The 14771-nt window shown below is 40.6% G+C and overlaps 1 protein-coding gene across 1 annotated transcript in view; it reads right to left on the reverse strand.

Annotated features, from left to right (window-relative positions):
- Positions 1 to 1505: 1505 nt before the first annotated feature.
- Positions 1506 to 14771, reverse strand: part of ncf4 (neutrophil cytosolic factor 4) — a 38322-nt gene continuing 25056 nt past the window's right edge. The window contains exons 7-10 of the mRNA XM_030739644.1: positions 12416 to 12514; positions 6317 to 6468; positions 5116 to 5181; positions 1506 to 1910 (exon numbers count right to left, since the gene is read on the reverse strand). Coding sequence (XP_030595504.1) covers positions 1703 to 1910; positions 5116 to 5181; positions 6317 to 6468; positions 12416 to 12514 — 525 coding nt within the window. The 3' untranslated portion in view covers positions 1506 to 1702. The remainder of the gene's footprint in view (positions 1911 to 5115; positions 5182 to 6316; positions 6469 to 12415; positions 12515 to 14771) is intronic.

The raw sequence follows: 14771 nt of genomic DNA on the forward strand, positions 1-14771 counted from the left end.
TCTCCATGGGGGGCTTCCTCTGTATGCATCCTTGATTTTATACCCAGGTGCTCCTGAGGCCTTGTTTACACAACACCGTTTCCACTGGAAACTATGTCATATTACTGCATTTCAGCCTCCTGTTTACATGGATATGTTTCAGAAACAAACTGCGTCTACACGAAGACGCTTGAAACGGTGAAAATAATGTAGTTCCTATTGCCAGTAGTTCCTATTTTGCAAAGCTTGTTTACCCAACACGCGCGTGCGCAGAGGGACTCCGTAGGATGTGCCACAAAGATTTGTTTGTTATTTACAAAATGGCCAATGTGAGAGGCTTTGTGCGGACTGACGACAAGGTTGGATTGCCGCTGCACACAACACTCAATTATAAAATGGCAAAAACACAAGAAAAGATCGACTGTGATTCGCGCTACTCGAAGTTTGCTGAAGCACTCGTGAATCCTAACCCTAACGAGTGTTGTTCATCTATTAGCGGATGCGTATAAAACTGTGGTCGCAACCATAGTGCGCATGTGCGAGCGCCCCCGTTTCCAAAACGCACCTTATTCGTGTGTTTACACGAAGAAGGAGGCTGGAACGTTTCTGAAACGCTCCACTCTGGACCCCATTTCCAAAAGAGCTCGTGTAAACAGGAGGCCAAAACGCATCAAAATGACGCTGTTTTCATTTGGCAGTGGCATATATAAGCTCAATGGTTCCAGTGATACTGATTGTGGGGATGATGTGTAGAGCAGTGTTCACATCTGCAATCATCTCCTCTCAGGGGACTGATTGGGTGGCTAGCTTGAGTTGTTTGAGCCACAATCCTTATCTTCAGCTCAGTAGATGCATCTGTCATTGCAGGTGGCTGGGCATCACTACCAACCAGGGTTGGCTTATTTTGTCCGTACTGCTCATTATTGTTCCCACTGTGCTGAAGCCTCTCAATCTTGGATCTTGGAGTTTGAATCCAGTAAGGGTCCCCACCCACATGCAACCCAAGCCTACCTTGGAACCTGAGCAAGAGATACATAACTACATTTAGATTACCTACTCTCACTTCCACACTCCAGCCTTTCCTTCTGTCTAGCTGCCTCCAAACACGCCTTCCCCCTCTCCTCTTCCTTTCTAGCATAACCAAAAAACGCATCAGCTTGAGGAAATAAGGCTTGTAGAAACAGTTATTCCCTTAACACAGAAAAAACTTCCTCTCATAACATGGTGTCTTTTGTGCCTTTGTTTCCTTGGTATAATTCTATGTTAACTTCACCTAATTTTATCTAAATTTGTTTGGCTACATACGGCTTTTATTATTTAGCATCTTGCATCTTTGCTGTGCTTTCTGAGCATATTTTCTGCAACACTCCATCAAATGTGTCAGGTAAACTGAATCTATTCTTTGCCCTGACACTAGGTTAACACTGTACATATTAAGTTAGCTGTAAAAAGCTGTCAGAGTGCACATCTACTGCTAGAAAACCCTTCAAACATAAAGACAAATCGAGCAAGCAAAAATGTTAATATGTTATTAAATCACTTTATTGTTAAGTGAAATGACTGGGCCTTTTAATGAAATAGGCTGGGAAAGGAATGTAAACGACAAACTACACGGAGGACCATCAGCAACTATACACTTGGTAACATTCATTTTTCCTGATATAACAGCTAACTGTTTTTAAATATCTCTCCCAACTCTCTCTCTTCTTCTCTTCAACTTCTCTCAAGCCTCGACATTATAAACAGAGAGATCGGAGGCCATGGTCACGTACAGTTCCCATGGAAACTGATTAACAGGTCTCTTGACTTTATCCTGCTGACGTCTGCCCTCCCTGATCATCAGCTGGACATCCTCATCATCCAGGATACGGATAAGATCACCCTCAGGGTCGTGGTAGTTCAGGGCAATGTCATCCACCTTGAAGACATTCCTGGAAGAGATAAGCAAAGAGTGCCTTCAAAACTGGTGCGTTTTCAAATCTTTTAAACACCCAGTGATTTTTTATGCTTATTTTTTAAAAGACTATGAAAAATGTCAAGCATATTCTAAAGGAAAAGAAAAACTAATTGTGGATATCATGAGTTCTAGTAGGCAAAAGTCCTGAAAGATCAGCTGATCTCAATGCCAGCCGAAGGCTTAGCTGATACCCTGTTGCTCATTCAACTGTCAAATCTCATATGGGCCGTGCTATTTAAGCTACAACAGTCTGTATACCATTACCACTCATCTGCAAGCCTCTTTGCAACCCACCTCCACCTTAGCTACTCCCTTTTAAGGCTATTTCTTACTTCATTGTCAGAATCCATGAATCAGTGTCAATCACTATCATGTCCACTGTCACTGATGCACACTCTGTTCTGTGAGGGGGGGTTTGCTTCTTCCTCTATTTAGGCTTTACATGTATGTGCATGGATGTGTGGGGTAATCCCAGAAGAGCCAGAAGAAGAAGCCATATCTCCAAATATAAATTGCTAAAGTTGTAACAACAACCACATTTTGAGTAAAGCAGTCCTGAGATAAAATTGTTCTTGATACAACAGAAGACATTTTTCTGAGCTTTCTTGTTGTACAATGCTGGCATCTCCCTTTTCTTTTCCTACTTCCTGTTTTCTCATATGTACACCAGCACCCTCTCCTCCTTCTCCTTATTCTCCCCCTCCCTTTATCAGCACTAAGCCATATTAAAACTCAAGACCAGTGTCTCATCCATCCTACTCCAGGGCACAATAGGCCCGAACACAGAAAAACAATAATGAGCAGATAAGCGTCGGAAATGAACTGATTATGAATGGGGAGGGCTAATAATCATAGCGTTCACCTATCTAAATTACCAGATAATGAGAAATAGAGGGAGAGGGAGAATGAAAGAGAAAAAGACAGAGGAACAGATAGTGTAATGAGTACATGCATCCGGTGATGGTGCTATGGGAGAGATGGGCGGGGGAAGGGGGGGGGGGGGGGGGGGGGGTGGGGGGGGGGCTTGGAGGTCCCACAGGACCTAATTTGATGAGTGGTGAGGACTGGCAACTGGCCATTTGCAGGTTTGCAGTGCACAATGACTAAATACGCTGCCCCTCAGGGCAGGCCGCCGAATTAATGGATTCATACCCATCGTTGTTGTGGAATTTCATTTCAACAGCAGATATAAAAAATGAAATGCTGAGAGTGTGCTCACAAAGGTCAGTAATCAGCATAGTTCATCAGTACATCTCTGGAAGAAACATCAGATATGGAAATCTGCTCTGTTTTGAATGGACAAAAGCTTAGATTTGTAATGTAAATTACCATCTTTTAACATCTAAATTATTGTAATTCAGTCAGCAACACACAGTTAGGCAAAAATAACCAGCACAAGTGGTGTTTTTTATTTAGAAGAAAATTTGGGGGAAAAAACAACTTGATATAAGAATATTAATGTGAATGCATGTGCAGTGTGGTGTAGATTAACTTGCAGTAATAGTTTACTTAAAGTGTTTATGAATTACAGCCATTTTTATACACAGTCCAGAATTTTCAAGAATCAAATGCAACTGGATTTTGGAAAATGTTAATACAACCTTTAGTAAATATTTACGAAACTGTAACATAAACTATGACTATGTGACAGAACACCAGAAATAAGTTGTTGTCAGAGCATAATGAATCATTTTCTATGTCTGGAATAATTAATTGTGTTGTGTCATGTCTGTAAATGAGCACAATTCTCTCACTTTGGATAGTTTCTGTTGCAATTTGCTGCCGCAGGTATCCAATAACCTCACATATAAAAAAAAAAAAAATTGATTGCACTCATTACTACTAAATCCCTTTAATTTGATCTTTCACTATCTTCACTGCAGTAATTGTAAAGTTCAGTTCAATCTTCCAATTTGATTCAGTTTCATTTATATAGCACCAGTCTTCTTAAAGCATTTTACATTGTAAATCAAAGAGCCTGTTTGTTGGAGAAAACCCTAACGAGAAGCCGTTGGCAATGATGGGGAGGAAGAACTCCCTTCCAATAGGAAGAGACCTTCAGCTGAACCAGGCTCAGGGAGGGGCACCCTGACCAGCTGGGTGGTGAAAGGAAAGAGAAGATAATCAAGGTGAGCATAGAGAGACAGAGACATAACACACACCATGGAAGAAGAAGGGCAAAATTTAATAACATCAAGTACTGGTATATAAACCCACCAGGAATGAAAAGAGGGCTGTGATGAAAAAATTGCATCATGGGAAGTGCCCCACCAGCCTGAGTTTAAAGCAGCATAACTAAAGTTGCTTCATGAATCTGATCCAGCCCAAACTATAACCTTTATCAACAAGGAACATTTTAATCTAACCTTAAAAGTAGAGAGGCTTAAAAAAAAAAAAAAAAAAAAAAAAAAAAAAGTAGAGAGGCTGTCTGTCTCCTGAACCCAAAATTTGGGAACTTGATAGCTGAAGGCTCTGCCTCCCACTCTATTTTTAGAAACTCAAGGCACCACAAGCAAGCCTGAAGTCTGAGAGCGAAGCATTTTATTGGAATAACATGGTACTACAGTATGAGGTTGTGAAGATATGATCTGCCAAATTGTGCACCTACCAAGTTGGTGCAGAAATCTGGAAAAAAGTCTCATGTTCAGACTTTGTTCTGTGCTTTTTCTAAATCATAGGCATTAAGTCTTCTTTGAGTTTTGTGTGGCCAGAATGAGAGTTGTTTATTTTCATGGCCTCTGGAGCCAAAGGTGGACTTTCTATAGGCGGACCAATCAGAAACAATACGTAAAACAGCCTCTTTAACGTAACAGACCAAGACGGAATATAAATATATAAATATAATTAGCAGCTACAAGATGTGTACATGCTGCACCAATACACCAGTAGAAGAGCAAACATAAACACCGGGAAATAGCATGAAAATCCCCTTTAATTGTTTGCTGTAAGGTTTCACCAATTAAATTATTATCCCATTTTAGAAGGTGCTGTAATTTGCTCACAGGTGTGAGGTTGCTCAGCGCCTCTGCTAATGTTCCCCATACAGGTGTAAATGCAATAAAAGCATGACATTAATCACAAAGTTCAAACTGTCAAAGCTTTTTAACCTAAAATGCAGCTCTACTAAAACACTGACAGCTGATTGCTAAGGAATTGAGATTTTTTTTTTTTTTTTTTACCTCATGCGAGACAGTAGGTCCTTGTATGTTGGCTGGATGCTGAGGTCCTCTTGTACACACACATCCCTGTTTAAGAAGGAGCATACAATTATCTATAGCCTCAAAGCCCATTTGTACAATTTGTACAATGCTGATCAGAAAGATTCATTTCCACGTTATAGCACCTGTAACAATAAATTCAGTTAACACATTCAATCCAAGGTTTTAAAAAAAGGACATGAAAATGACTGGTTTTGACCCTAACCCTAACATGAAAATGAGGTTTTGAATAAAGCCCAACCAATATAGGATTTTTAAGACCAAACTTGGTGATTTAAAAATCTCATATATCTGCCAAATAATTTTTTTCTCTAAGACACATGGAACCTAAACAGGCTTCCCAACATTTACTATGTGTAGTCATTTTGAGTCCTTCCTAAGATAATGTGACAAATCAGTTACACTTTGCCTGAGTCTGTTTCGGATCAGTTGGTTGTTTGTGGCGTTCCAAACATGTTGCAGGGTCCACATATATTGGTCAGGCTCTAGATTTTAGTACCTTTGAATCATCCCTTTACATTACAATCTTTTAAATATCAGTTTGTATTGTTATCTACAACATCTACACATTTTTAAGCTAAAGTCAACCCAAAACCTAATCATGGTCTCATGTTAAGCATCTAATGTTAGATATGAATCTGAAGCCATTAAAGCCTTAAAGTATAAAATTAAAGGCATCCTGTTATATTTTTATTTGTGACTCTTCTAGACTAGCTTTGCATGAATCACAGTTCAAAATAATCCATATACAGCTTATCCTGGGCCTTGGTGTATTCCTCAGTTCATCCACTGTCTGAAACGAGCTGTTTATCGACCTTTAAGCCAATTTTCTTCTGCTTAACTGCCTTTCACGCAGAAAACATTTCAACAGCAAGTGGGTGCAACTGAGATGATCATTTTAAGGATCATCTCTTCTGACCGGATACTGCTTTGAACTGAAGCATTTATAACAGTCTGAAGCCTGAACTCTGATCTCACAAGGATTAACTGCACATATGCTGAGCTCAATATTCAAAACTTTGGCCATGTTTAATATGAGGATCCTCCATAAAAATTTGAATTTTATGTTACATAAAATGTGACATTACATTACATCATGTTATGTTACATGCATCGAGAGCCAACAGAGAATATCCTGTTAGCTCACTAATGTCAGACAGACCTGGTGTCGACTCCAGAAGGAGTGAGCAGGAAGCAGCGGAGACAGCTGTATGTGTGGCCTCCACCTTCACCTTCAGAGTCACTCTCAGGGAGGGGTTTAATAATCTTCACAAAGGTTTCTGGGAAAATACCCGTCTGATTGTTTACTGTACCCTGAAGGGGAAAAAAAAGAACAAGAGGAAGAAGACTATAAAGAAGAGGAAGCAAATGATCAAAAGACGAGCGAACAAATGAATAATGTCTCAGAGGATGGTATGATAGGGGACTGATGATGAGATGAGTTGATGATTTAAAGGAGAGAAACAGAAGAAAGCAGCATGTAGTTGCATCTAGAGAGACGTTTTCCTGACTAATTAGCCTGTTTATAATTTGCTGCTGATGTTGGAAGCACTCAACACAATCATACAGCCTTTTTACTACACCCCTGGTGTCTCACTGTGTTAGTCTGCAGAAACACATACAGAGGCCGCTTTATAAAGCATCCAGCTCTTTCACACATTTGCAGCAGAACAAGGAAGCAGTTTTATGTAAAAAAGCCTTTCATTGTAACACGTTGAAATCACAACTTTGGATCGAGTACAATGACGATAACACCCAGTCTGTCCTGAGAAGTTATATATTCAAACCTCTTTAATCAGCTGAGCTGTATGTTATCTAATGGGTGTGAATATGATACAAATGGAGCATTTGTAGTATCTTGTGCTGCGACTTTGAGGCAATTGTTAAATTACTTTCAAAAATTGAAGATCAGAAGAAAGTACATCCCAGATAATATTTTTGCAACTGAGAGCAAGGCAGTAGAAACAGACTAGAGGTTTCAACTTGACCTATTTCCAAAGTGCGCAGAGAAGAGCAAAACTCTAAAGAGGTTGAAGCTCCAGCAATACCAGCGGCAGCCAAATTTTCAAAATCATTGTAAAGTCAAGGTTACTGTAGGGGTTATAGTGTTTCATTTCAAAAAGAAGCATACAAAATTTCAGGTCAATATCTCTAACAGTTTTTGAGATATGGCACCTGGGGTCCCCCCCTGATTTCGCCCTATGCAAAATTGCAAACAGCATTTTTGAAGTCATAGAAAATAAAGATTAAGTATATTTAAACAGATTTATTGCCATTTTATCATCGTGGACACACCAGCAAATTCACCCCAAGGTCAGACTCTGCAACATTCAGAGAAACTGCAAAAAACTCAAGAGCTACATCTCAGACTCTACAGACCTAAGTTATCAAGTTAAATGGTTAAGTTCATGACAGGACAATTAGTAAAAGACTGAACAAGGACGGTGCATTTTGAAGCCTGTTCTCTTTAAAAAGAACAGCACAGCTTAGGTTTGCGAAGTTGCATCAACCCACAAGACTTCTGGAACAATGTTCTTTGGACAGACGAGTGGAGATGTTTGGCCATAATGCATAGCGCCACATTTGGTGAAAACCAAACACAGTATATCATGCCATACCCATCAAGCACAGTGGTGGAAGCATGATGATTTGGGCTTGTTTTGCAGCCACAGGACCTGGGCAGCTTGCAGTCACTGAGTCGACCATGAACTTCTCCGTATACCGATGTATTCTAGAGTCAAACGTGAGGTCATCTGTCTGACAGCTAAAGCTAAGCACAAACTGTGTCATGAAACAGGACAATGATCCCAAGCACAGCAACATTACTGATAAAGAAAAGGTGCTGCAATGGCCCAGTCAAAGTCCAGATCTTATTTTGACTGAAAAGCTGTGGCGGTCCCTTAAGAAAGCTGGATGCAAACTAATGCCAGCAAATCTCAATGAACTGAAAACAACGTGGTGAAGAAGAGGGGAGCCTCATAGAGAAGACGAATACTTGCTAAAGGTGGATCTACAGGTTCTACAAGCTACTGGCTTATAGGGTGTACTTAGTTTTTCACAAGGCTGCATAGAGTCCTGTGAAACTTTTTTTTTCATAGGACTAGGAGGCCAGCTTTTTGAATCATGACTGAATAAAACACAAAAGCAAAAGAGTGACCAGTAAGCAGATGGACTGCAGATGCCTGCCTTAGTGAAGTGATTTCTGGTTACAGATTTATTGTTTATAAATCAGAAATCAGATGACACTGTGTTGTATTGTACCTCTTTATATTTTTTTACTATTAAAAATATTTTGCCATGTTGAAGGGCTACTTGGCTGAAAACAGATTCAAAGGGGTTAATTACTTGAAAAATCTAAGGACCACTAATTGTACAAACCCCATTATGGTCCCTAGAATGGATCATATCTAAACAAACCTGGAAACCTCTCTGTTGTAAGTCATTCTCGTGACGTCAACTGGAAAGCAATAGAAGTCATTACTTACTGCATTCAATGGCTGAGTATGCTCTACTACCACCATGCTATAAGTTCCTCCTAAAGGCAAAGCTGAAGCCCAGTCCAAGCCCACAGGTTTCTTCCTCTGCATCAACACTTCACAGCTGCTCACTTCAGTCACTCTCCTTTCTGTTGGCCACTGGGCAGCATCGTCACAGCAGCTAGTGATGAAGTCTGTTTCTCACTGCCAGCTTTGCATCCGCTGGAATTCTCAGTTTCCAGAACTGTTACTTTGTTGCTTCACTCTGGTGTGTTTGAAATGTTCACCTTGATGCACCAGTATGCCAGTTGGAATTGTCACGTTTTCCACCCACAACCACTCTGTCCACTGACTAACTCAACACACTCAGTCAACTTTTCACAAGTTGTAAGTGTTGCATTAACCTCACCCACCCCTAAAAAACAAAAGGCATACTACTAGTGTGGATAACAGCGTTGCCAAAAAAAAAAAAAAAGAACAAAACCTCAGCATTTTCCAGTGTTGCATAAGGACAAATAGATGATGTTTTCTGTTACTATTTTATTTATATATTTATTTATTTTTTGATCTCTCTCGAAAGCCAGGGGCAGGTTAAGTTCATCCTCCTCCTCCTCTGTGGTGATTCTCACTCTCTCCCTCTCCCATCACGGCAGCTTCCACCTCCTTTCTCTCTCCCACTCACCAAGGATCTTTCTCTCATCTCAACACAATGTTATCAAGCGTGTTTCTTTACCTTTTATTTTCTTGACCTTTCTTTAAGTACTCTGTGACAAAGCTGAATTATTATGACATCTGTTTGCCAGCAGCCATATTCCAGCATTGCATTTTAAAAAAAATGCAGAGTAGCAAATAAAAATATCCACTTGTGGATGGCTTACTCGTACACACAGTGGAAATTAGAGCAGGGCTCCTCGAGTCACACCAGTGATTGTACTCTCTGGCCACCTTAGCAGGCTGCTGCCAAGTGGGGATGTTTTTACTAATTAAAAAAAAATCTTTGCAAATCTTTACTCATAAATGTTATTCTAGTTCTTCCTACAAATGCTGAATTGGGTTGAATTCTTTGTGGATATCAGCCAACTAACAAACTGGTACGTGACTCAAGATTTAACATAAGCATCCACATACCCAGACTACAACTGTGCATGTGGTTCAAACCTGACAGCCTGCAAATATGGACACTGTCATGGTCTGCCATGTTCATTATATTTCTTTGGTTTATTTCTTTGTTTTTTTCTCCATCTTCCATGACTCTCTGTTTACATTTACACATTTATGATCACACATGCTTAGAGACTGGTCGGCGATCATCTGGCGATCTCTGGTTGCCAGAGAAAAATAAATATTCCCTGAATGGTTGGCAAGTTCTTCCTGGAAGTTACAGGCTGTTGTTAAGTTAAATCAGTTGCAGAGTGTTCTGCACCTAGAACCTCCTTGTGATTGCTTTGGTCACAAGTAGATGGTTGCAGTTCTGCATAGTTAACATGCGCAGGGCTGACATATCAGTAACTAGCCGATTTTGGGACTCTGAGTTTAGAGTTTATGGACTTTCCATTCTGTTATCAAATATTCTCCATCTGGCTTTTAGTTTGTTTATTGCTGACAGTTTCACCTTCTTGTATTTCCTCAGTATTTTGAGTCTTTCGTCCTTTGTTCCAGCTGTATTTGAATTTATCAGTTCTCTAGTATTTCCCTCTGTTTTCCTTCTGTGTCATGTTTAGTTTTATGTCTGAGTTTCTCAGTTTATTGTTTCTTACTTCCTGTTTTACTTTGGTAGGTAATTGTCTTCGGTGTCTTGTATTTAGTTTCACTTCCTCCCCTGTCATTGTGTGCACCTGTGTCTCATTTCCTCCCAGCTGTGTCTCATTTCCTCCTTCCCCTTCTAGTGTGTTTTCTTGTGTCACTCCTGCAGCTGGATTTATGTTCCCTTGTTCATGGACTTCATTATTGGACTCCTGAGTCTGCAGTTGGGTCCCTAACCTGCAAACAATGACAGACTTCGAAGTAAAAGTTGCAAGTTTTACTTTGACCATTTTTGGTTTCCGCTGCGCTTGTCACAGTTTCACTGCCTATTTGTGAGTAGTTGTTGAGTGTCTGCAGACAAGTTTGCATCTTCCATACAAACTACAGGCAACCTCAGCAATCTGTTATCAACCAAAGCAATCACAAGGAGGTTTTCACTGCAGCACTGCATACCTCTTTGCAACCAATTTCATCTAGCAACAACAAGAAACCTCCAACAACCACATGCCACTGAGGTTACAGTTCAGTTCATTTCACCTATTTTCAGTTAGTGTGAATGTGTGTGCAAATGTTTGATAGATGTCATTTAGATGTAGAAAAAAGTTCTTGTATGAATGTGTGTGAATGGGTGAATGAAGACATGTTGAGTAACGCACTTTGAGTGCTCAAGTAGAGCAGAAACATGCTATATCAGAACCAGTCCATTTACCATTTAACTTTAACTTCTCTTGTTTATAGAGGTGAATCTTGGCAGGGTATTTGTACCCCTGCCTTTCTCCTTATTCTTTGTTGGTGTCTTTCCAGCTGTTTGCTCTATATGAAAAAGCCTCCTGGACCTTTAGTTTTTCTTGAATTTGCCTTTTGTTCTCCATTCCTGCCTCCAGTATCCTAGAGGTCTCAAACAGCACTGTTGCTGTAGTGGTGTAACTCGGTTTAACACAGTAAAGTGAACCCATTTATCACAGATGTTGTGGCGTCATTGCTTTAAAAGTGACCAATCACATTAGGGCCCTTCTTCCTTTGGGCTCCACCCTCAAAACTGATAAAAGTCAGATCGATTCAAGTGAGCAGAACAGAGCTTCGAGAGCAAAGCCGCCTGCATGAGCGTGAATCTGCTGCAGGACTAGCCAAGCAGGCACTCGCGTGCCTGATGGCTTCTTCGCGTGTTTGGCTGCTGAGTTTTGTCGAATTTACGCACGGGGAATATGACTGCGCGAGTGCTGATGAATACCTACACCTGTGAAATGAGAATTTTTGTGATTATGCTTTATCTGGTGCACCACTTTTAACACAAACATATATCCACACATACAGTACCAGTCAGAAGTTTGGACACACTATCCCATTCATCTGAATGGGATAGTGTGTCCAAAACTTTTGACTGGTACTGTATATATATTTATTGGCATATGCAAGTTGGTGCACACAGTCTGTGGGACAAACTGTTAGTCGGACATAAAATATCTCTGTCTATAAAGTTTTGTCCATATTTTTGGAAGAGGCGCTAGACAAATGGAAAGTGGAATTACATCCATTTATTCCGCCTGCGGTCTCCTTTCTCGCTCATCATTCCTGTTTTTGTTCAGTCTATTAAGTTATTAAACCTTCACTTAACCATTATGTTCTTCCTCTTCTTCACTCTTCTTCATAATTGTATCTCTCATTTTCCTCTCTTGATGTTTCTGTTTGATCTTTACATTCCTCCCCTTTTGATTCTTTCTCTCTCTCCCTAGTTTCCCTCCCTCCTTCTCCATCTTTTGCCATTTCTTCATCACTCTGATCCTTCCTCTTCCATTTTTACTCCCCACTTTTGCAATCCTGATAAAGATACCTCCTCTTTCAACTTTTTTCCTTTACGCTCTTCTTTTCTTACATCTCCTCTCCCCCTCCACCTCTTCTATATTTTCCCATCCCTCCCTCCCTCTCACTCTCCATCCAGCTTTCTCAGGCTTCCACTCTCCCACTCTTTCTCTGCCTCTCTCCTTCTCTACCTTTCTCTCTTCCCCCTCATTTTCTCGCCCTCTTTCTCTCTCTGTTCTTACCTCCAGCCAGTCGGCATTGACTCGTCGCAGCAGGAAGATCACCTCTCCCTTCTTCAGGTTCAACTCCGCCTTGCCGTTGCCGCGAAAGTCAAACATCGCCTGAGACACACACGCAGGCACACACACACACACACAGAAGAGAGAGATTACAGACACACACACATACACACACACACACACACACACACAAAAGTCAGTGAGAGAATAGAGGAACGATTTAAAAGAGCATACGGATTCAACACAAAGAAGGAACAATGACGGGTAAGATACTTTTTGTATGTGTATAATCAAAGAGAGAGGCAGCGTAAGAGAAAGAAAGGATGCTAAAAAACTGGTGTGAAAATGATCTTTTTAGCAGAAAAGATAAGTGCTGCAAAAAAAGTGAAGTTATGAATGTAAGAAGACTTTTAGGTATGTTTGTGTGAGAGAGAAAGAAAGCACAGGAATGAGGAAAGAAGGGCTGCTAGAGTAGTACTGGACTTGCTGATACTGGGGAATGTGTGTAAGTTTGTCAAAGTCTACATGTATGTGTGCTGGTTATGGCTGTGACTAAGGATTATTTTCATTGTATTTTCTATTATATTTTCATGAAATTTTCAGAATCACCGATAAAAGTGACAAATGCTAACATTTGAGGTGAAACATTTTGATTTATAGAACTTGTTTTTTGTAGAAAACATTTCTGTACGACGTGTGGCACCGTGTATATTTATGATATGGAGTGTCTGGATTCATTTCTACAAGTGTGAGCGTGAGTGTGTGTAGGATGAAATCAAAAACTGGTACGAGGACATCGGAAAACTCAAAAGTTATACAGCCTGAGGAGGCGCCACACTGCAATGCAAAGGTGTGTGTGTGTGTGTGTGTGTGTGTGTGCGTGTGTGTGTGTGTGTGTGTGTGTGTGTGTGTGTTTGTGTGTGTTTCTGGAGGGGTGGCTAGATACTCGACTGTCCCGGTCAGCTTCGGTGCGTGTGCAATAAAAGCTTCCCAGAGTTGAATTTACATTTAAAGTAGAACTCAGTAGAGTCATTACCGGTGCTTTAAACCTATTCCCATCCTTTTGCTAAGAGACTCCTCAAACACACAGATGATAAACAGCCTATTACACACACACACACACACACACACACACACACACACACACAGTGCAAAGACACAAACACACACACTCAAACTACAATAATCTTTTACTCATACTTGTTCTGTATTAATCTGGAGTGCACACCCAAATACCCAAATACAGCATATGTTAACATTCTTGTCAGTGCACATACACATCAGAATTCACGCCAGTGTAAACTGAGGAAGTACAGTGGGGGGGGCACGGGCGAGAGAGAAAGATAGAGCGAGAGAGAATTCATGGCAGCTACAATGGGCCATTACACGAGGCAGTGAAAAAATATTAAATAAATAAAAATTGGAGAATCAGAGAGGTAGAGTGAGACCAAAAAAAGAATGCAGAGTGGTTAAAGTTGTGGGAGGGAGGTGAAGAAGAGGAGGAGGAAGAGGTGGAAAAAGAGGAGGAGATAAGAAAAGTTAAAGTTAAGCAGAGGCACGAGGCTGCAGAAGGTAGATAGATTACTGTTATCTTTGTGTTTATCATCTTTATAGGATAATTAATGAGTGACTAAGTAGGAATCTCTGTTTTCTTACTTTATGATTTGACAGTAGGTGAGATTTTTTTCCTACACATGCACTGCAGCCCCATAAGTTACACCCCCTTAAAAGTGCATGTGAGAATTATAGGATTTAGGAGGATGCAGAGGCCTGTCTCTGACCTGCCTAGCAGAGAGATCGGGTGATTGAGCACATGAGTGAACAACTCTAACTCTAGTAACTGTAGTGTCACATGTGCTGACTCCGGCACCTCCGCCTCCGCGCAGCTCTCTGACCTAAACGAGAGGAGCATTTCCAGTTGTGCGTTCCGACTTGATCCTCCTGACACGCTGTGAGAGGTTCATGTCTGAAAATGACATAAAAAATGCACCTTTTTTTTTTTTTCATAAGTAGCATTGGTCAAGGGGGTGGCAATTTCATTCAGTCTTTCAGTCCACTGTACTTTTATCAGCTCATTATCACTTACTAATATCTCGCCTGCTGTTGAATGGGTTGTCATGAAATATAGACATACAAGATCCCCATATTCAGCAGGTGTATTTATGTCTTGTCCACATATATGCAGGTATTCTGGTAAATGTAGCTTTTTCTATGCATTTTAGCATTTTGTCCACACGTCACTGCAAACGGAGCTTTTGAAAATCTCTTCAAGGTCGAAGAAACAGAAACTGAGGTTTTGTCTGGCAATGTCAGAGGTGCACGCCCAGTGGCAGCTCCAGAAATATTTTTCTGCAGGTGC

The sequence above is a fragment of the Archocentrus centrarchus genome, chromosome 1 (genome assembly GCF_007364275.1).
Source record: "Archocentrus centrarchus isolate MPI-CPG fArcCen1 chromosome 1, fArcCen1, whole genome shotgun sequence".
Classification (NCBI taxonomy): domain Eukaryota; kingdom Metazoa; phylum Chordata; class Actinopteri; order Cichliformes; family Cichlidae; genus Archocentrus; species Archocentrus centrarchus.